General features: G+C 51.9%; 4 protein-coding genes across 6 annotated transcripts; all 4 read left to right on the top strand.

Annotated features, from left to right (window-relative positions):
- The first annotated feature begins 538 nt into the window (after positions 1-538).
- Positions 539-6,519, top strand: LOC114432029 (indian hedgehog B protein-like). Its single transcript, XM_028399785.1, has 3 exons — positions 539-1,449; positions 3,751-4,012; positions 5,558-6,519. The coding sequence occupies exons 1-3, from the start codon at positions 1,150-1,152 to the stop codon at positions 6,253-6,255; spliced, it is 1,260 nt and encodes a 419-aa protein (XP_028255586.1). The 5' UTR covers positions 539-1,149; the 3' UTR covers positions 6,256-6,519.
- Positions 6,520-6,825: 306 nt separating this feature from the next.
- On the top strand, positions 6,826-14,015 carry bin1b (bridging integrator 1b). 3 transcript variants are annotated; one of them, XM_028399797.1, is made up of 17 exons: positions 6,976-7,317; positions 8,857-8,937; positions 9,021-9,075; positions 9,148-9,242; positions 9,916-10,011; positions 10,104-10,211; positions 10,854-10,939; positions 11,027-11,102; positions 11,174-11,229; positions 11,319-11,363; positions 11,665-11,707; positions 11,833-11,967; positions 12,499-12,522; positions 12,716-12,967; positions 13,122-13,181; positions 13,250-13,351; positions 13,438-14,015. In XM_028399797.1, the coding sequence occupies exons 1-17, from the start codon at positions 7,237-7,239 to the stop codon at positions 13,537-13,539; spliced, it is 1,497 nt and encodes a 498-aa protein (XP_028255598.1). In that variant the 5' UTR covers positions 6,976-7,236; the 3' UTR covers positions 13,540-14,015. The 3 variants fall into 3 exon arrangements, with proteins under 3 accessions (XP_028255597.1, XP_028255598.1, XP_028255596.1); XM_028399796.1 differs by lacking the exons at positions 11,833-11,967; positions 12,499-12,522; positions 12,716-12,967 and adding an exon at positions 6,826-6,969 and having other exon boundaries at positions 7,062-7,317; XM_028399795.1 differs by lacking the exons at positions 11,833-11,967; positions 12,499-12,522; positions 12,716-12,967.
- A 1,779-nt stretch (positions 14,016-15,794) lies between these two features.
- On the top strand, positions 15,795-17,621 carry LOC114432081 (tubulin alpha-1A chain-like). Its single transcript, XM_028399862.1, has 4 exons — positions 15,795-15,812; positions 16,097-16,319; positions 16,375-16,559; positions 16,641-17,621. Exons 1-4 carry the CDS (start codon positions 15,810-15,812, stop codon positions 17,619-17,621), a joined length of 1,392 nt encoding a protein of 463 aa, XP_028255663.1. The 5' UTR covers positions 15,795-15,809.
- A 950-nt stretch (positions 17,622-18,571) lies between these two features.
- On the top strand, positions 18,572-20,679 carry LOC114431746 (tubulin alpha-4 chain-like). Its single transcript, XM_028399357.1, has 4 exons — positions 18,572-18,618; positions 19,366-19,544; positions 20,231-20,379; positions 20,460-20,679. Exons 1-4 carry the CDS (start codon positions 18,572-18,574, stop codon positions 20,547-20,549), a joined length of 465 nt encoding a protein of 154 aa, XP_028255158.1. The 3' UTR covers positions 20,550-20,679.
- Positions 20,680-22,439: the final 1,760 nt, after the last annotated feature.

Raw genomic sequence — 22,439 nt, 5'->3', positions numbered from 1 at the left:
GACACTGAGGGACTCTTCATCCTCATTTAAATACAAACAGAACCCTCAGTGTTTCCACCTGCTCGGGCCCCTCGGTGGTCCTCAAACCCGGTTTGGACTCAGTGACATCAGCACAGGGCTCATCGGGCTCAGCAGCAGGGTGTCATGTTAGTGAAACCTGACCTTTCCCCATAATTCAGCGCTCTGAGCCGCTCCATTATCCGCAGCTGAAGTCCGTGCGCAGCGCGCGGCATCAGCGTGTCAGACCTGTCACCAGAAACATCTTTAACACTCAGAGACACGCGGCAGCAGGAAGGTGACGGCGGGAAGACGTTCAGGGCTAAATGTGGACCGGCTGACATCATGTCAGAGGTTTGCAGCGGGCCGTGACAAAGTTCTGCAGGTCCCGACGCGCGCACCTGCATCTTGAGTTGTTAACGCGGGTCCATAGGACAGCCTGGGCGCGCGCCAGCCCCGCACGGTCTCGTGGGCTTTGTGTGTGTGTGTGTGTGTGTGTGTGTGTGTGTGTGTGTGTGTGTCCTTTTGGCCGCTCTTCCAGCTGACAATGAACAGAAGAAGGCGGCCGCGCGGCCTGTGCCACCCCGATGGGAGGAGAGGACGGAGCGGAGGGCAGGTCCAGCAGGGCGCGGTCTCCTTCTTCTCCCGCGACACCTCATCTGTACTGTAGTAGGATCTCTTCCATTCCCGCGTCTGCCAACAGCCCTGCGCCACAGGGACGCATTCAGAGCAAACCCGAGAGGCAGAAACCGCTGCGGGGACACCCTTTGACCACCGTGCCCAACAGGCGCAGCCAGCCTACGCACGGCGCGCCTCCGTGTCTGTCTGTAGCCCGTTTCTCACAGCTTGGACACAGAGGGACAGCTTTGAACCCGCCTGCCAAGATAAACTCACCTCGCCTATTTATGCCCCTGCCTCCGCGTGCACCGGGGACAGGAGTGTGTCGGCAGCGCAGCGCAGGTTCACGGCTCTGCAGCGGCGCACTGGCCACTTTTACGCGCCGGGACATTTTGGGGGACCGTGGGATGAGCCCGTTGTGTCCGCACTAAGAACTTTAACGGAGCCCACGCGGAGGGGGACATTTCAACAGAAACACAGCCGTGACAGTTCGGCCTCCCGCCAGGGGAGGTGACACACCGGCCCAGGGGCGGAATGCTGCTCCCGACGCTGGTGACGTGCCTCGCCGGGTGCGCCTTTCTCCTCTCGCCTGTCAGTGAGGGCTGCGGGCCGGGCAGAGGTTATGGCAAGAGGCGGTCACCGCGGAAGCTCGTGCCGCTCGCCTACAAGCAGTTCAGCCCCAACGTGGCGGAGAAAACGTTAGGAGCCAGCGGGAGGTACGAGGGGAAAATAACCCGGAGCTCCGAGCGCTTCAAGGAGCTCACCCCCAACTACAACCCCGACATCATCTTCAAGGACGAGGAGAACACAGGTGCAGACCGCATGATGACACAGGTAACCCCGCCGAGCCTGGGTCCATCAGGTCCACCCTGAGGCTCTGATGTGTGAGTGCGTCTGTTTGCTGCACTTTGCCCCGTGTGGTTATCTGTTGACTCAGATCAGTTTGTAATTACTGCGGAATATTTTCTGTGCTCGTCTTCTGTGGCTGCGCACCTCTGTCTGTTTTTGATTACAAAACGCGTGTGTGTGTGCGCAGCTTGTTTGTGTGCAGTCAATGCTGCAAACGCAGCGGCGTGTTGACACAGCGCAGTGTGGACTGTGGAGGTGACCGGTTTGAATCAGAGCTCCACTGTGGCCGGCTCATGCGTAAAAGAGGGCAACCCCAGCTAAAAATGTCCCTAATTAAAACACTCTGTCCTCTGTTTTACATCATGTTTTTGGTGGAAAAACGGCCAAAAGTCCTATTTGGTTAGAGCCCGGGTCAAGCGTGTGCTGATGTTTACCGTGCTCGCTTTTAGCCGCGCTGGGCAGAGTTAACAGTCGCCTTTTGGACTGTCAAAGGTTTTTACGACACCGTCATTGATGTGGCCCTGACTGGAATTTATTTGACTCCCAATTTCCCCGGGAATAAAGTATTTATATCTGGCTCTTGTGACCGCGGGCTTCCTCCCGAGCCGCGGCGTTTATGTCCACAGACCCACGTGGGGAGTGAAGGCGCGCACTCCCGTCTGGAGCTGTCAGCTCGCTGCGCGCGCGCTGCAGGACGCATCCATCCTCCAGCTGGGGACACATGTGGAGGATGGATTCACTCCTGTTCAGGGTCTCATAGGGTTCATTGATCCGGTTTTACCAGACCCTGATCGATGACCCCCCCTCTCAGTCTGTCTGTCTCGCTCCTGCTTTTTTTGCGCGTCATCAGCGCTGACCTGCACACAATTTATGGGCTCCAAGCCGCAGGAGACAGCCTCCTGTTTGTCTTTCAGTATTCCGTGTTACTTTGTGTTTGTTTTCGCAGTGCGCATGTGTAAAAATAGCCCACTTCACTTGTGCTGGAGCCTTAATTATACAGATCTTTTTATTCGCCTTTCCTGGGCGCTGCATACAGACGCGCCTGTTCAGGGGCGACGCCGCGCTGCAAGAAGTGTCAGTGCGCACATCTGCGCTCTGTGTTTTCCAACCATAAAACTTACTGATGTCCAGAGCGCCGCGGCTCGAAGAGGCCTCCACACAGACGCCTCCTTCTGCTTTACGCACACAGAAACATGGACGCGCCGCTCACAGGGAGACTTTTTGCAGTGTGAAGGTGTGCACAGGCGCATGTTGTCAGCCTTGCGCGTCCAATGTTTGTGCAGCCAGCGGTTTGGTGCTAAAACCGCTCCTACAGAAACCCCCGTCGATCTGCACACCTTGAAAGGAAAACCAACAAAATGTATCGTCTGATTTATGAAGTCCAGCTCGCTGCTGTGACCGCACAGAGAAAACATAAGAGCTTCGAATCCACAGTGCACACTGTGAAAAGGCATCTGTGGCCGCCGAGCCGCGGGCTATTCTTATCACAGCCAACATGGAAAAAGACATTTATAGGGTTTAATCCCAGTTTGCAGCGTTAATAGGTGGAGATTCATGACACGCTGCATCACTGAGAGACGCTTTCAGGCGCCCTGCAGTGGCTCTCGTTTGGACTTCTTTCATTAAAGCTGCCAGTCAGGCGACAGAAAAGCAACAGGAGCTCCGTCCAGCCTGCACACCGCACAGAAGGGCCCAGCGTCCGGCGGTATGTTCCTGTCACTGCTGCCTGATGCTGCAGCACTCTGGTCCCCCTCGTTCTCTTTGTGGCCCAGACCAGCTGTTATCTGGGATTCTGTGGTCTGGGTGAGATAAGCGGCCCGGACTGGAGGGTTTGTCCGCTGCAGCTCTGCAGCGAGTCCTTCAATAGGCCCTCTCACCTTCTGTTTGCTCACTCTGACCAGAATCCTGGTTTAGAGGGACGGAGAGGACCTCTTGTTCCTGTAGCAGCCATCACCTACAACCCCACAGAGCCCCTCCCTCCTTCCCACCTCCATCCATCCATCCCCACGTAGCCTCTCACCACAGAGAGCAAACACCGGGCCAAGCTGGGACAGCAGGGGTGCATTGTGGGAAAGCTGGAGCCGCAGACAAGGGGGAGAGGGGTGACTGGGGTGAAGGGGGTTTGGTGGAGTCCATGGATGGAGGTAGAGAATGGGTCTGTGTGTTCAGGGAGAAGCTTTAAAGAACTGTAGCTCAGCTGTGGAACAAAGTATGTGGACAAACCACTGAGCAGATGCAGCTGAACCCGTCCACTTACTTTTGACTGTTGTGTCTCTCCTGCTGCAGCGCTGCAAAGACAAGCTGAACTCTCTGGCCATCTCGGTGATGAACCTCTGGCCCGGGGTCCGGCTGCGTGTCACCGAGGGCTGGGACGAGGACGGCCACCACTCGGAGGAGTCGCTGCACTACGAGGGCCGGGCGGTGGACATCACCACCTCAGACCGCGACAGGAACAAGTACGCCATGCTGGCACGGCTGGCGGTGGAGGCCGGATTCGACTGGGTCTACTATGAGTCCAAAGCCCACATCCACTGCAGCGTCAAGTCAGGTGAGCAGCTGCAGGTGGTGTCACCCTCCACCCTGACTCTCTAAGTATTCAGATTTGGCACTAATTGATCAGCAGCTGCTTCCACTGCCTCTTCATCCTCCTTCATCCTCACAGCCCTGGTCACTAACTCTGTCATGGCTGCATTAGACGTGAGCGGCGCTCTGCTTCTCCTTCTTCTGTCCTGGGCCACTCACCTGGTGGTAGCTGTCATTTCTTTGTGTCTTTCTTGCTCATCTGTGCTTCATCAACACACACACACAACCAGGAAGTGTGCTGCAAGCTCTCATCAGGTGACGTCACAGTGTGATGTCAGCAGTTCATGGAACTCTGAAGCTAACACGACTGATACCCACATGTTTGTAATCTTTTGGAGACCGGCTACATTTGGTCGCTTTGCTAACTGTTTAGAATCAGAAGGTGGATGAGGTTATAGTGCAGCGGGCCATGTTGGTCACATGACCGCGCAGAGCTTCAGACGGTGGTTTCACCACCACAGATCACATCCTGGCTCCACATACTCAGCATAGCTGCCGGGCGGCTGAGAGAATGTGCAGCCGCGCCATGAAAAGTCGCACAAATGTGTCATCCAGATATGCTGGCGGTGGCGCCGGCCTGTTAGAATGCATCACTTAAACCCGCCCTGACACTGTTGACACTGAGTGGTAACTGAGATTTTCCTTTTCTGACTTCATCTCCTTTCCCTTCCTTCTCTCTTCTTCCCTCCCAGATCGGGTTGCGAGGGCCCAGTCCTTGACTTGATCAGAAGGGCAGCCAATCAAGTTGGTATTTTTTTATGTTTTTGATTTCTCTTTTTTTTCTCCTGATTTTTTTTTCCACCTCAAACTTCCTCTAAACAAGAAAAGAAATCTGCCAGCTGAGGAAACAAGCTCTTTACCTTTGAAAAGCACTGTAGAGGGAGCAACCACTAGGGGGCAGCAAAGCACAAGAACTGGAATGGAAAAAAAGGGGGGCAGTCATGAGAAAAGGAGGAAACTAATGAGCGCCACCTTTGACCTCGCCTCTCCTCCTGCAGGACAGTTAGGCAGGTAACTCTCCAAGCACCGCCTGTGTCTGTAAAGCTGGCAGAACCCTCTGTAGAACCCTCTGTAGAACCCTCTGTAGAACCCTCAGCCCTGCCTTCGTCAGATGATTAACCCGCTGGCTGATTTTCCTGCTCTGCTCCTTCCTCCTTCAGGTGACTTATCTTATCACCTGGCCTTGGCTTTTCCCTCCCCTCCCCAAATATTTGTCCCTCACGTAGACCTGAGACAGTCCTCAAGTGTCACTTTCAAGTGCCCGGACTCATTGTCAGCAGCACAATCCCACCTGGGCACACATGTAAAAACACACATATGCCTTCATATCTGCAGCTGGGTCATTGTTCAGAAGTCAATATTTGGTTAAAGGGAGCTGACAGATTCCACCCCGAACTGCACGTTCTAGAAGCTTAGTCTGACTTAGACATGAAAATATATGAAAACATGTCTTCTGTTAAAAGAGTACATCAGTGTTCTGAGTGTTCTGCCGTCCTCTCTGTGTCCTCAGACCACTCAGTGGCAGCAAAGTCTGGAGGCTGTTTCCCCGGCGACGCCTTGGTCACCCTGGAGAGCGGTGGTCAGAAGTCCATCAGTGACCTGCGACCCGGTGAGCGAGTCCTGGCCTCGTCAGGCAGCGACGGTCGCGGGGAGCTGATGTACAGTGAAGTCCTGGCCTTCCTGGACCAGGACCCTGTGACCCGGAGACTCTTCTACACCCTGCAGACAGACGCCGGGCCGCGGCTCTCGCTCACCGCAGCCCACCTCTTATTTGTAACTGAGGGGAACTGCTCAGAGGGGGCGCCGCCGGCACACGGCGTCCTCAGGGCCGCGTACGCCAGTGACGTCCAGCCGGGACAGTGTGTGCTGGTGTCAGAGGGGGAGGCGGGACAGAGACACAGCGAGGGACGCCTCTCTCATGTCAGCCGGGTCGGTGTGATGGAGAGAAGGGGGGTGTTTGCACCACTGACCCAACAGGGGACGGTGGTGGTGGACGGGGTGGTAGCGTCCTGCTACGCCGTGGTGGACCAGCAGTCCATGGCTCACTGGGCCTTCGCTCCACTCAGGCTGATGTACAGCTGGACTGGGAGCACCGGGGGCCGCAGCGAGGGCATCCACTGGTACTCCGAGCTTTTACACTGGCTGGGGAGGAGGCTGCTGGACTCAGAGCGGCTCCACCCGCTCGGTGTGGCTCAGGGCGGCAGGTGAGGTGAGCTGAACTCCAAATGTGAGCCTCAAAGAGGACTTCCTGCTGAGGAAAGGGGGGGGCAAAAAGAGACGAGGACACACAGAGACATGAATCCCTTCTTACCCAGGGGACAGTAATATATTCCTTCAGCTGAGCGGGAAATCAATGAAGATGTAGTTTCACGGTGAAGCTTCTTTTTCTATAATTGAACAGATCTTAGAGTCAATGTTAGAACAATTTAAGTGTTGTTTGTTTACAGAGACTTCGTCTATGTTTATGCGGTTATTTTGGGTGAAGAGATGTTAAAAAATATTTATTTTTCAAATTAAATTATCTGGAAATGAGCCGCTGCGTCATGTTCCTGTCTGAAGGCTGAGGTGGGGGTGGCGGGTTACCTGCCGTGAACGCGCCTTTGCTGACCCCTGCAGGTGTGTTACACTGTCAGTGTGTGTGTGTGTGTGTGTGTGTGTGTGTGTGTGTGTGTGTGTGTGTGTGTGTGTGTGTGTGTGATGAATGCGGGGCTCTCCGGGGGGGGGGGGGGGTCCAGGACTGATTTAGCCCGCACATCCAACAGGAATCCGCGCCGCGCTGTGCGCAAAAATAAGACAACACACCAGTTGCATGTGTGCAACAGTTGTCTGCTAATAATACCAGCGTGCTGCGCCTTTAAGAGGGTGACTGAGGAGGAAAGCGGACACCTCCCCACGTCGAGCTCAAGTCTTCATCAATTAACAGTAAGAGCAGAGAGCAGGACGGGCTCTGGGTCTGTCTGTCCCCTCTGCGCCAAACCTCACCTCTTCTCTTCTTTTTCTGTTTACTCACACAGGACGCGGATTAAATTACGCATTGCACCTGTAAGAAGCTGTCCCCGGGATTAGGGTTTCGCGCAGCGGGCCGAGTCTGTCCTCCAGAGCGGTTTTACGCACCGTCGGTATCCAGAGGAGGCTGTCCCTCCGCCTGTCCTGTCCTTCGCTGGTCCCGAGCCCTCCACGCCGCGCAGCATGGCCGAGCCAGGGAAAGGGGTCACCGCCGGGAAACTGGCCATCAACGTGCAGAAAAGGCTGACCCGGGCGCAGGAGAAGGTAAGAGAGGTCCTGTGTTCAGCCAGGCGAGAGGACACGGTGTCCGGCTGTGAAACGGGATCCTGCCCTCCAGACCTGAGCTTGATACTGAAACTGCTGCGGAGCTATCGGACTGTAACCTCTGCTCTCCAGCCTTTTCTTATTAAAGTCAAAGGTGCTCCCAGTCCTGCTGCCATTCTTCCAGGACAAGTGTGACCAAAGTGTCCACATGAAACCTGAACAGTCTGAGTTATTATTGTCTGTCCTAATCACTCCTGTTGCTTAAGCCTGTGGAGGTTTTACCCTCTAATCACCTCAGTGTCTCACCAGAACTCTTCCTCAGGGTGTGTGTCTGTGTGTGTCTGTGTGTGTGTGTGTGTGTGTGTGTGTGTGTGTGTGTGTCCACACACACTCCTGAATGGACTTTAAATAGCAGCAGCTGAATGAAATGTCCCAACGCCTCGCTGTGAGAGGTTATTTAGCTTTAATCTGAAGTCAAACGTCCCTGTGGGTGAAAGGACTCGGGAGTCCGGCTGGATTAGGATTAGGATTAGATCATTTTCAGGTGTTGTAACGAGGGAATTCCCTGCAGTGTGTGCAGAGACGGTTTTGTCCCCCGTCAGACGAGCTTTCAGGCGAGGGAGGAACACGGAAGGTCAGAGTATCATCTTCCCTGTGTGAGGAAGAGGAGGAGGAGGAGGAGGCTTCAGCTGTCTGTCTGCTGGCACGCCGCCCTCGTGCACCTCCACGCTCCCTCTCCCTCCTGTGTGTGTGTGTCCTCCTCACAGTCCGCCTCACTTTTTGTCTCTTTTTATTTTAGCTCTGTCAGATTAGTAATCTGAATCCAGAACCTATCGAACCTCCAAGTAGTCCTGCTCAGCTTTGACACCTGTCCCTCCTGCCCAGGACTCCCAGCATGCCTCACTGCTGCGGGTGTGGGTGTGTGTGTCTATATTTAGTCGTCATGGACCTTCTCTTCCTCACTCTTAATAACCCACAAACTCTGTGTGTGTGTGTGTGTATTTTTGGGGTGGCTGAAACTGAACACCGATGGCTACAACACACTTTCTATCTTTGTGAGGACACGCTGCTTTCTAATTCTAACCTGAAGACAAACACACACACACAGACACACACACAGCTGACTGACAGGGCTCAGGTGTTGGTGTGTGTCCTCAGTTGTGTGTGTGTGTGCGTGGGGAAGTCCCCTCTGTGCTGTGGATGCTGGTTGTGTGTCGGTCACAGGATTACAGCAGCAGGTGGTTGGCAGTCAGTCATCTGATCAGATTAGCTGCTGTCCTCGTCCAGCACACAACAACAAAGGAATGTCTACACAACTCCACTCATGACGTTTTGTGTGTCTTTTGTGATCACTTATCATCCAGAGGTTTAAATGGACGCTCTGATGTGTCTTCAGGTCCAACAGGCTGTGACCTTTGACCTCTCACAGATCCTGATTTAGGAAAGGAGCTGAACACACTTCTTAAAGATGATTGATAAATTGATGGATTGATTGATTGATTGATGGATGGATGGACGCCCCTCTCGTCCCACCTGCAGGTCTTGCAGAAGCTGGGAAAAGCAGATGAGACCCGTGACGCCGCCTTTGAAGAAATGGTGGCCAAATTCAACAAGCAGATGGTCGGCAGACATTTTGACCTGCAGATTTTAATCCAGACTTTACAGTGAGGTCATCAAGTAATCAATAATCTGCTGTGTTTCAGACAGAGGGCACCAAACTGCAGAAAGACCTGAGAGCCTACCTGACAGCAGTGAAAAGTAAGTGTGGACGCTGGTTGGACGCTGGTTGGACGCGCGGCGGGATGTTCTGACTGTGTGTGTGTGTTGCAGCGCTGCACGACGCGTCGCGGCGGCTGCAGGACTGTCTGGCTGACATGTACGAACCCGACTGGTTCGGCAAAGAGGAGATGGACTCACTGGTGGAGGTGAGACAGGAAGCAGCTGGACATGCATGGAGATGTCTGTTTCTGTCTCTGTGACACTGTCTTCTGGAGTCTGTCAGGGTGCTGTGTGTCTCACTGTCTCCTGTGTGTGTCTCGCTGTCTCCTGTGTGTCTCCTGTACGTCTTGCTGTCTCCTGTGTGTCTCCTGTACGTCTCACTGTCTCCTGTGTGTCTCCTGTACGTCTCGCTGTCTGCTGTCTCCTGTGTGTCTCCTGTACGTCTCACTGTCTCCTGTGTGTCTCCTGTACGTCTCGCTGTCTCCTGTGTGTCTCCTGTACGTCTCGCTGTCTCCTGTGTGTCTCCTGTACGTCTCGCTGTCTCCTGTGTGTCTCCTGTACGTCTCACTGTCTCCTGTGTGTCTCCTGTACGTCTCACTGTCTCCTGTGTGTCTCCTGTACGTCTCACTGTCTCCTGTGTGTCTCCTGTACGTCTCGCTGTCTCCTATGTGTCTCACTGTCTTCTGTCTCTTTCTTCTTCTTCTTCTCTGCATGCTCGTCTCCTTCCTGAAGGAGATGATAGAGAAGGAGATGGACAATAACTTGGAGGTAAAGTGCAGGAAGTGTCCCCCGTCTGTCCCACGGATCACTCTGATCTGTTTGTTGGACACTCTGCAGGACAGGACAGGATATGTACTGAGTGATGCACATGTCTTTCAGGACACAGACACCCTGTGGTTAGACTACCACCAGAACCTCACGGACAAATCCCTGCTCCCCATGGACACGTACCTGGCTCAGTTTCCTGATATCAAGGTGTGTGTGTGTCTCTCTGTGTGTGTCTCTGTGTGTGTGTGTGACAACGTTTAAAAACCAGCAGAGACATTTAAAAGCGTCCTGTCCTGCAGGCTCGCATGGCCAAGCGGGACAGGAAGATGGTGGACTTTGACAGCGCCCGGCATCACTTCTCCTCCTTACAGAAAGGAAAGAAGAAGGACGAGGCCAAGATCGCCAAGGTAACCACCTGTGTGTGTGTGTGTGTGTGTGTGTGTGTGTGTGTGTGTGTGAGCATGCTAAATGTAGCCTTTGACTTAAGGTGGAATGACGTTCATTCACACATTCAGACCACCTTAAAGCAGACAAACCAAACCACATGCAGCTGATGAATCATTCAGACTCTTTAATGATTATTAACATGTTTGCATTTGTCTTGAACTGTTTGCTCTTGTCTTGCTCTTCCTCCTGCCTCTGTCCCTTTGTCCCTCTGTCTCTGTCCCTCTGTCTGTCTCTTGCATGGTGTGTGTGGTTAGCCAGCAGCCCTGTTGGAGATGGCGGCTCCCAGCTGGGCTCAGGGTTTGATATCAGCTCACCAGGTGGCTCAGACTAACCTCTCCTACAACCAGGTGAAACTCTGGTTCATCATTGACTACCCCCCCCCCCCCCCCCCCACACACTCCTCCTCCATGGCCCCCAGAGCCGATCACCATTGATTAGCATTGATTAGCATTGATTAGCATTGATTAGCATCGTGTCTGAACCCTCACAGCATCCATATGAAACCCTGTGTGTTTGTTCGCATGCTGATGTGCTGACAGAACCACGTCATGGGGAAGACACACACACACACACACACACATTGTTGTCTCCTGTGTGTGCAGGCGGAGGAGGAGCTGGGCCGAGCTCAGAAGATTTTCGAGGAGCTGAACGTGGAGCTACAAGACGAGCTTCCGGTTCTGTGGGACAGGTGAGGAGGAGGAGGAGGAGGAAGAGGCATTCATCATACTGCAGCTGTCATTAAATGTACTGTGTGTGTCTGTGTGTGTGTGTGTAGTCGTGTTGGCATCTATGTCAACACATTCCAGAGCCTGGCAGGTCATCAGGAGAAGTTCCACAACGAGATGAGCAAAGTGAGTCGCTTGTGATTGATCGAACCGATCGATACATCGATCAGCTGGTAATCTGTGGTCCTCCTTCACAGCTCAGCCAAAACCTGAACGACATCATGACCAAACTGGAGGAGCAGCGGGAGCTCAAGTAAGTTCAGCCAGGCGCTTTAGATTTAAAACTGTCAACAAGTCATGTAGATGTGAGATTAATGTCCCTCATGACGCCCCCTGCTGCAGAAAAGATGCCACTGCAGCCTCAAAGACAGGAGACGGTGCAAAGAGGTAAAAAGCTGCGTGGGGCTGAGGACCAGGCGTCGAGCCGTCTGCCTGCGTGTGTCTCTGTGTTTGTAGCGAGCGATCAGTAAACAGAGCTGGATTATAATCTCGGATTATTCAGCACACAAACAGCAGTCTTGCTTGGAGTTCAGCCTCTGACTTGTTGGTGTGGTGTTATGTGCATGCAGACGTTTGAAGCTCGTTGTCGCCCTCATGAGGCGGCGGCTGAGAACTGCATGTGGAGTACATGTGTTTTTAATCCTGCGCTTCACTTCCTTTTCTTCCTCATGTCTCCTCTTCCTCCCAGTGAGGAAGCCAACCACAGCGAATCCGCCAGCTCGGCACCGAAGGTAACACACGACGCAGCGCCTGGATGAGTGTGTGTGTCAGTGTGTGTACTAACGCCTCCTCGTCTCACCGCATGTGTGCGCCTGTGTGTTGTGTGGTTCTGATTTAACCCATGCTGGTGGTGCAGAGACTCGGTCCTCCACCCAGTCGGCCCCCGCCTAGACTGACGCCGTCCCCGGACCAGGACCCGGGCCCGGACCAGGATGAGGACCAGCAGCACAGTGGGCTGTCGGAGGACGAAGGCTCGAGCATGGCGCCGCAGGTCAGACTGACGACCCCACACTGTACAGCAGGAAGTCATCCAGAGCCTGTTAGATAGATGACTGAGAGTGTGTGTGTCTGTGTGCGTGCGTGTGTGTGCGTGAGGCAGTGTGAGCCCTGGTCAGGGGTGAACCTGCTGGACTGGGATGTGGAGGTATTACAGCCTGTTACACTTCCTGCTCCCAAGGTGGGTGTGCGTCTTCGGGGTCAAAGGTCAGGGGAGGCTCAAAGACTGGTTTTACATGCAGGATCCTTGTGTATTGATCGTGGTCTGGATGCATGTAAACACAGTCGTGTGTGTGTGTGTGTGTGTGTGTGTGTGTGTGTGTGTGATGCATCAGGATCATCCTCCTCTTCTTCGCTGCATGGCGTTGTGTCCTCCTCCCTTTGTGTGTGACTGTTTGACTCTGATAAACTGGTCATCGGTGGTTATTGATGAGCTGATTGATAAGCAGGCAGAGTGTTGGTGTCTTTCTCTCTGTGACGTCCTGCTTGAGCTTGTTGTGTGTTGTTTCTCACTGCTGCACAAAAGGCGCCATCTTGGGGCGACTCCTGGGTAAGCGCGGCGCTCAGAGTTCTCCCTCTTCCTTCCTCCATCTTGAAGGACTGAAATAAACTCTGCTCCTTTCATCCATCTAAACGTCCTTCCTTCGGCCCTTTAACTTCCTGCACACCGCTGCCCGCCCCCATCCTCCCGCCTACCCTTTGTCCTGTTACCGAACCTCCCATGATGCTCCTTGACCCCGTAGCAAGAACAGGCGGACACAGGGCAGGCGGCGCAGCCCGGTGAGGACCAGTCCTCAGAAGAAGCTCGGGGTGGCTGGGACTATGAGGACAGCAGCGCTCAGAGCTACACGCAGCCCAGCTGGGACGACACAGAGGCCCGGGAGGGCTGGAGCAGCGACGCAGGCTTCGCCGCTCAGGCGTACAGTGAGCCCGGCTGGGATGAGGACGGTGCCGACGTGGCACAGGGAGGCTGGGGCGATGATGACGGGGTGCAGGTGGGACGGAAAAGTCCAGAATTCCCCAAACAGGCTGAAAAAGTCAACTACACTTCCCTCCTGGTCTTTGCTTCCCTCTCGCGTGTCAGACTGTCTTTGTGCCGCCTGCTCAGACACTCCAACAACACGCCGGTCTTCCTGTGTTCTGTTTCAGGTGCAGAGTCCGGTGACCAACGGCTCGGACGGCGACCTGCCTCCAGGATTCCTCTACAAGGTGAGCAGGCGCTGCTTCTGAGGACGGGCTTTCCTCGCAGGTGCTGACATGTTGTCTGTGAATTCCAGGTGAAAGCCGTACACGAGTACGCCGCCACCGACAACGACGAGCTGGAGCTGACTATCGGAGACATGGTGCTGGTTTTGGCCTTTGACAACCCAGACGAGCAGGTGGGTCCATGTCTGCCCTCGTCTTTTTTTGTCCCCGCCTCTGCTCCATGCCGCCTCACTTCCTGTGCTCTGTGTGTGCTCTGCAGGATGACGGCTGGCTCCTGGGCCTGAAGGAGTCTCACTGGCTGCAGAACAAGGACATTTCAGCCAAAGGCGTTTTCCCCGAGAACTTCACCCAGAAGGTTTGATGTCCCGGCCGCGCACAGATGCCACCTGAACATGTACAGGATGAATCAGAGCGGCCCCAGATGAGGCACGATCACTTCACCGTAGTCTCACTCACACTGAGACAGGTTTGTTTCAGTTTAGATTTTTTTATTCCCGAATGAAAACAGCCTGCGTGTCGCTGAAGCAGAGCACGTCCTGGATGTGCTGTATGTTTTATGTGTCGTTGTTGAGCAGAGCTGCATGAATTGTGTCTTCGCTCGCTGCGAGTACAACCAAACGTGATGTTTCAGTGTCTGTTAACGGGAACAGCAGCTCTTCACGCTGGCCTTCCGGAGGACGTGACTTTGTGTGTGGTTTTCTAATGGTTTTATTTTGCTTCTCGTCTTCACCTATGACACATTATCAAATATTTTTATCAGTGAAAGCAGGTTCTGACAGCGTCCATGTGCAACAGACGCTGCAGGTTGTTACCAAATAAAACAAATGAAACAACAAATGTTCATGAAACATCTGTGTTTATTGACATTTTTACACCTGTTGTTCTCTTCACCACCTCCTGGGGGCAGTGTGGTCAGTGTGTGTGTTTTCCTGTGAGAGGGCCCACGTGTACATGCAGCTACATGCCGGGCTGACATTGATCGTCAGCAGCGTGACCTTCGATGTTTCTGTAACAACCGGACATGCAGCCGTGTGGAAAACACAACAGAGGGTGAATGTCTTAGTGTCTTAATGTCTCCATGGAGATCATTAATCTCAAACACCCCAACAATGCCCCGTCTGCCTGGCTGGCTGAGTTCAGTGAGGCCTACGTGCCTGACATATGAGCTCAGGGATGCACATTATCGAAGGGTTATTGATGTGTGTTGGACCATGTCTGCGTGCTAAACCCGGCTGACCCCGTCTGCCAACCACAAAGCTCAGAGGGACTCCACTGACAGGCCGGCAGCACCTTTCCCCCACAGCGCCTCCACGCCAGCAGCAGGAAGTCCGAATCATTTGTTCGGATGTCGTGGCGTCCTGCTGTGTGCTGTAAAGCGAGGCCCGCCCTTTGCTGCAGCGTCACCTGTCAGTCGATATGTGACGGCAAACAAAGGTGCAGCTAAGAGTAACCAGGGAAGCTGAGCGGGAACATGTTGTGGCAGCCCTGGCAGAGTCCTGCCGTTTGTCATTCCATCTCCAGGGTTACCTTCACATGAAGACATGGAAACAGCGAGGGGGCGGAGCTTTCACTGCAAGTCTTTTATAAATCCTCACTGTATCAATAACAGTCTGATCACCTGAGGGACAGTTCTGATGGGACCATGATCAGCTGGACGTGGCCTGCCTCCACTGAGCTGAGCTGTGCAGACGGTGATGGTGGAAAGACACTGATCTCTTCCTGCTCTAATCTTCTCCGGCTCGCTGCTGGCTTTGCATTGCAAATGTGTCTTGATCAAAGTGCTGAGGTGACGCTGACCTGTAACAGAAGCCTCTACAGCTCACTCAGGGCAGGTATCTGTTTGCAGGCCTCCACAAGATTACACAGCTCAGGCTGCACACACACACACAGCTCAGGCTGCACACACACACACACACACACACACACAGCTCAGCCTGCACACACACACACACACACACACTCACACACACACACACAGCTCAGCCTGCACACACACACACACACACACACACACACACACACACACAGCTCAGCCTGCACACAAACAGCTCAGCCTGCACACAAACAGCTCAGCCTGCACACAAACAGCTCAGCCTGCACACACACACACACACACACAGCTCAGGCTGCACACACACACACACACACACAGCTCAGGCTGCACACACACACACACACACAGCTCAGGCTGCACACACACACACACACACACAGCTCAGGCTGCACACATGGGTCCGGGCTGGATCAGAGGAGGCCTCTCTGTGAAGGACAGAGCTGTGATCCCTGCAGAAGAGTCTTCAGGCAGTCCCTGCTAACACCCCTCACATGTGGTGACTAAGGAGAGGCTGAGAGGTTAAAGGTCACAGGTGATTGTTGACGGTTACCGGTCTGTGTAATAACAACCATTGTTCTTTACATCTGCACATCAGGACATTTGTTTCTGTGCTTCCTCCTCATCTTTCATCAAACGATCTGTTGTTAGCTTCTGCTGCTCCTCCGGTTACCACAACACGCCGCACTGTTGCCTAGCAACCCAGCACTATAAAACAGCTTCCTGCGCACACACCTGGCACAACAACCTCCCCAGACACTCATCTCAGGTGAACACGGGACCGCAGCAGCGACTCAAACATGGTGAGCATGTCTTTATATTATTATATGATATAATTAAAGAAAGAATAATTAACGCTTAACGGTCTGTGTATTTTGTGGCCATTCGACCGTTAAGGTTTGAGACAGGGTCGGGTCAGGTCGATCTGGACTTCTGATCAGATTTTAGTGAACTTTGTTCAGCACATTTAAAATGTTTGGACTTCCTGCTGGGTTGCAGACCGCTTCATGGATCAGTTTCTGTGTGAGGGAGATCAGTTCACAGCTCCTGTTGGTGTTTAGGCCATGTTGTCTGTTTGTGTTTGTAGCGTGAGTGCATCTCTGTCCACGTTGGCCAAGCTGGAGCTCAGATAGGCAATGCATGCTGGGAGCTCTACTGTCTGGAGCACGGCATCCAGCCGGACGGTCAGATGCCCAGTGACAAGACCATCGGAGGAGGAGACGACTCCTTCAACACCTTCTTCAGTGAGACTGGAGCTGGAAAGCATGTCCCCAGAGCGGTCTTTGTGGACCTGGAGCCCACTGTCATCGGTCAGATCTTTACTTTCTGATGTAAATGTGTGGTGTAGATTTATCAGGATCTGAGACCTGCTGGTTAGAACATCAGTGTATCTGATTACAGATGAGGTCCGTACAGGAACCTACCGTCAGCTCTTCCACCCTGAGCAGCTCATCACCGGAAAGGAGGATGCAGCCAACAACTACGCCCGTGGTCACTACACCATCGGCAAGGAGATCATCGACCTGGTTCTAGACAGAATCCGTAAACTGGTGAGTTTTCCTGCAGTGATGTTGTCCGTTCAGTTTAGAGTATGATCAGGTACACATGAAGGACTCCTTCTCATCCTGTAGGCTGACCAGTGCACCGGGCTCCAGGGTTTCCTCATCTTCCACTCCTTTGGAGGAGGAACCGGCTCCGGGTTCACCTCTCTGCTCATGGAGCGCCTCTCCGTTGACTACGGCAAGAAGTCCAAGCTGGAGTTTGCAGTTTATCCAGCTCCTCAGGTGTCCACTGCTGTGGTGGAGCCCTACAACTCCATCCTGACCACCCACACCACCCTGGAGCACTCGGACTGTGCCTTCATGGTGGACAACGAGGCCATCTACGACATCTGCCGCAGGAACCTGGACATCGAGCGCCCCACCTACACCAACCTCAACAGGCTGATCGGACAGATCGTCTCCTCCATCACTGCCTCCCTGCGCTTTGATGGCGCCCTGAATGTGGACCTGACGGAGTTCCAGACCAACCTGGTGCCCTACCCTCGTATCCACTTCCCCCTGGCCACCTACGCTCCAGTTATCTCAGCTGAGAAGGCTTACCACGAGCAGCTCTCCGTGGCAGAGATCACCAACGCCTGCTTCGAGCCAGCCAATCAGATGGTGAAATGCGACCCTCGCCACGGCAAGTACATGGCCTGCTGCCTGCTGTACCGTGGCGACGTCGTCCCCAAAGATGTCAACTCTGCCATCGCCACCATCAAAACCAAGCGCACCATCCAGTTTGTGGACTGGTGTCCTACAGGCTTCAAGGTGGGCATCAACTACCAGCCTCCCACCGTGGTTCCCGGAGGAGACCTGGCCAAGGTGCAGAGGGCCGTCTGCATGCTGAGCAACACCACCGCCATCGCCGAGGCCTGGGCCCGACTGGACCACAAGTTTGACCTGATGTACGCCAAGAGGGCCTTCGTCCACTGGTACGTTGGAGAGGGGATGGAGGAGGGAGAGTTCTCAGAGGCCAGAGAGGACATGGCTGCCCTGGAGAAGGATTACGAGGAGGTGGGAACCGACAGCCTCGGGGATGAAGGAGAGGAGGAGGGAGAGGAATATTGATCCTAACTGGGTTTGTTTCCAGTGCTTCAGTCACACTCAGTGTGCTGTCAGAGAAACACTTTGTTTGGTGTTATCCTTTTAAAATGTTAGACTTCACCTCATGCTTTGTTTCTGAAATCTTTGCCTTTATACTGAATAATAACACAGAAAATGAAAGAGTATGGAACTAGTTCTCTGGACGTTGTATTGTTGGTGTTGTCTCTGTGGTCACCTCTCCTCTCCTGGAAGAATAAAGTTTGACATATTTCCTGATGGTGGATTTTATTCTTAATGTCACACTGCACAACTCATGCACTCATATCAACCCCTGTATAATCAAGCATAACAAAGCAAACATGGTGCTTTGAGATATAATAAGAACATCGTGTCTTACAGGGGGACAGAATAAACACAAGCATCATTCAGCAGTGTTAGATTCTCCTGTTACCTTCCAGAACATAAATGATTCAGTCATTTTAGCAGCCTGTTCATTACGACTCCATTTGACTGTCATCAAACTTTAGACGGGACTGGTTCACGGGATGAGGCGCCATTTAGTTTGTTTTTTGTTAAAATGTCCGCCCTCCCTGTTTCCCCCCACGTGTCTGTCCAAAACAATAACGCAGACATTTGATGAAGAGGCTCCATGAGGACTGTAGTAAACGGTGGACAGAGCTGACAGCAGCAGCTCCGTTTGTCCTTAGATATGATTCCCATTAAAGTTTGATCACGTGTTCTAAATCACATTGAACTTTAAGAGTTACTTAAGTCTGTACTGTATTTACTGTTTAACCTTAGGAGGCTCACTTCAGTCTGTTTAAATGACACGTTAAACCTGAATGTTGCAGGCTGACCAGTGCACCGGGCTCCAGGGTTTCCTCATCTTCCACTCCATGCTGATATGTTTATATGTCGATATGTGTTAGAGCCATTTATTTATGTTCTTTATTTACATTTTCTATATCGATAGAATGAAGCTTAGTAATTGGCAAATTAGGATCAGCTGTTTTATCACCAGGTGAGGGGGGTGGAACAGATGCTTTGTTTGCTCGTATGTAATTAAATTCAAATTTTCCCTCAATAAAGGATGAAGGTGTTCTCAGAGGCCAGAGAGGACATGGCTGCCCTGGAGGAGGAATATATGGAGCTTTAGTGAAGGAGAGGAGGAGGGAGGAGTTTAATGTGTGTTTAATGTGTTCATGTGTTCATGTGTTATGTTATGTTTATGTTTTATAATATGTTATTAAAGGATGTTAAAGTCGCCCTCGTTTGTTTACTTGAGTTCAAAGGACACCATAATATTTTAATCAGAAGGTTTTATTTCTACTTTTGTTACAGATCTATTTCTTTGTCAGCAGCCTTCAAATGATTTTCTGGTGACTCATATAAACACAGTCAATGTGAAGTGGAAGGCTTTAATATAATGTATATCGGTATAAAGGTATAAAAAAAATACGTGTAAAATACAATTTCCTCTTACGGTCATGATCAAGATAATAGATAAAGATAACACCTTATATTGTATTTGCACGTTAGCGCCGTAATGTAATGGCGGATAGTTTATAAAGACTGAAGTGTTGTCACTCGGCTAGTTAGCTGTGCAGAGAGTTAGCTTCCGTGTTTGGTGACGTGGTATCACGTGACAGCGAAGCCTCTGAGCTGATTTGCTATCGCTGTTCCTTTTATTCCACTTCATGTTAAAGTCTCAGAGGACAGAGAGGACATGGCTGCCCCGGAGGCGGGAACCACAGCGTTGGTGATGAAGGAGAAGAGGAGGAGGAGGAGGAGGAGGAGGAGGAATATCGATCCTAACTGGGTTTGTTTCCAGTGCTTCAGACACACTCAGTGTGCTGTCAGAGAAACACTTTGGTTTCCGCCCTCCACTGTTGCCTTCAACTGAAGATTCTTTGACATCGGACCGAAGAAGGAAAACTATTCAAAATGGTGAGCGTCAAAGAATCATTTGTTCTTTTTAACGACAAAAACATGACTGTGCGGACCGTATGCACATGTGACCGGTTAGTGTTGGTCCTGAAATCAAACTTTAGACGGGACTGGTTCACGGGATGAGGCGCCATTTAGTTTGTTTTTTGTTAAAATGTCCGCCCTCCCTGTTTCCCCCCACGTGTCTGTCCAAAACAATAACGCAGACATTTGATGAAGAGGCTCCATGAGGACTGTAGTAAACGGTGGACAGAGCTGACAGCAGCAGCTCCGTTTGTCCTTAGATATGATTCCCATTAAAGTTTGATCACGTGTTCTAAATCACATTGAACTTTAAGAGTTACTTAAGTCTGTACTGTATTTACTGTTTAACCTTAGGAGGCTCACTTCAGTCTGTTTAATGACTGTTGAATGGTAATCATTTAAATGTTCATGTTTATTGAAAACTAATACTGAGTGCACGTTATCAGAGTTTACTTTAAAATCTACTGATAGTTTTTGAGAGGTGACAGTAGGCTACCTGACGTCATTCACACAGAAACATGCACATTAGTGTCAATGTAAAAACAAATCGTGATAAAATCGAGATCGTGATTTTATCATTAAAGAATCGTAATATAAAATTTTTGCCGTATCGCCCACCCCTAATTATATATTAATTTAATGCCTTTGTTGTCGCTCCACAGATGAAATCCGTACAGGAACCTACCGTCAGCTCTTCCACCCTGAGCAGCTCATCACTGGAAAGGAGGATGCAGCCAACAACTACGCCCGTGGTCACTACACCGTCGGCAAGGAGATCATCGACCTGGTTCTAGACAGAATCCGTAAACTGGTGAGCTGAAATTCTCTGAACACTGTGGAGATGTAGCATTTGGATGTGTGCGATTGACACGTTAAACCTGAATGTTGCAGGCTGACCAGTGCACCGGGCTCCAGGGTTTCCTCATCTTCCACTCCTTTGGAGGAGGAACCGGCTCCAGGTTCATATGTAGATACATGTAGGAATATTAATAGTGAGGAGGGAGTTCAGTCGCCTACGACCGGGAAAAGCTGCAGGACCGGACGGACTCAGCCCCAGAGTACTCAGGGACTGCGCCACACAGCTGTGTGGGGTCTTCCAGCACATCTTCTCCCTGAGTCTGAGCCTGATGACTGTCCCTGCCCTGTGGAAGACAACATGCCTTGTTCCTGTGCCCAAGACCAAACATCCAAGCACACACAGCGACTACAGACCAGTTGCTCTGACTTCACATGTGATGAAGTCTCTGGAGAGGCTGGTCCTGAAACACCTGCGTGCTGTTGTGGAACCATCGCTGGACCCCCTGCAGTTTGCTTACCAGCCCCGTATTGGAGTGGAGGACGCCATCATCTACCTGCTGCACAGAGCACACACCTACTTGGAGGAGGCAGGTAACACTGTTAGAATCATGTTCTTTGATTTTTCCAGTGCGTTTAACACCGTGCAGCCTGCCCTTTTGAATAGGAAGCTCCTGGACATGCAGGTAGAGACCCCACTGGTCACCTGGATCACTAACTATCTTACAGGTCGACCACAATTTGTGAGGCTGAGGAACACCGTCTCGGACACGATAGTGAGCAGCACGGGGGCACCCCAGGGCACGGTACTGTCTCCATTCCTGTTCACACTCTATACATCGGACTTCAGACACTGCTCACAGTCCTGCCACCTGCAGAAGTTCTCGGATGACTCTGCCATTGTGGGCTGTACCAGCAGAGGTCGGGAGGCGGAGTATATGAGTGTGGTGGACAGCTTTGTGGAGTGGTGCGGACAGAACCACCTGCAGCTGAATGTCACAAAGACAAGAGAGCTGGTGGTGGACTTCAGGAAGCACCAGACACTCCCAAACCCGGTCAGCATCAAGGGTACCAACGTGGACATTGTGGACAGCTACAAATACCTGGGTGTCCACATTGACCACAAACTGGACTGGTCCACAAACGCAGAGGCAACATACAGGAAGGGACAGAGTCGCCTGTATCTACTGAGGAGACTCAGGTCCTTTAACGTCTGCCAGACCATGCTGCAGATGTTTTACCACTCGGTGGTCTCCAGCGTCATCTTCTACGCTGTAGTGTGCTGGGGCAGCAGGATGAAGACGGCCGACACCAACAGACTCAACAAGCTCATTAGGAAGGCTGGCTCGGTGCTGGGAGTGGAGCTGGAGTCTGTGGTGGAGGTGACGGAGAGGAGGATACTGAGGAAACTCCTCAGTATTCGTAACAACACATCTCACCCCCTGCACGACACACTGCTGTCCTACAGGAGCACATTCAGCCGTAGACTGAGACTACGAGGAGCAGCACAGAACGCCACAGGAGGTCCTTCCTGCCAGTGGCCATCAGACTGTATAACTCCTCCCCTTTCTGTAGGGAGAAGCGCTAGATAATCATGTCAGGCATCACTGTCATTCCCTCCACTTGTCTATATTTATGTTTACTTAGCACCTTACATCTCCATATTTGTATCCATGTATCATATATTGTGCTCATACTGTGTACTGTACTCTGATTTTGGATTACAGTGACACTTATACTCTTATACTCTGTACTTAACTGCATTTAATGTAACTTGATACCTCTGGCACAAGAATTTCCTTCGGGATTAATAAAGTTTTATCTTATCTTATCTTATTAATCCTAACTGGGTTTGTAGTAGGGTTGGGCGATATTGGCAAAAAAATTAATCACGATTAATTGTGGCATTTATTGATGACAATTGCACTGACATGTTTGTGACTCTAAATCGGCACAGTGTTCTAGCATGATACCGACAAATCATCAGTCAAGTTAACTCCTTCATTCTAACAGGTTAAGCTGGTGAGTAGTGATTAGGCACCAACCAGCCATGGAAATATGTATTGATAATATTGA

Source organism: Parambassis ranga, chromosome 2 (assembly GCF_900634625.1).
Source record: "Parambassis ranga chromosome 2, fParRan2.1, whole genome shotgun sequence".
NCBI classification, from domain to species: domain Eukaryota; kingdom Metazoa; phylum Chordata; class Actinopteri; family Ambassidae; genus Parambassis; species Parambassis ranga.
This window is presented reverse-complemented; position numbering and strand designations above follow the sequence as displayed.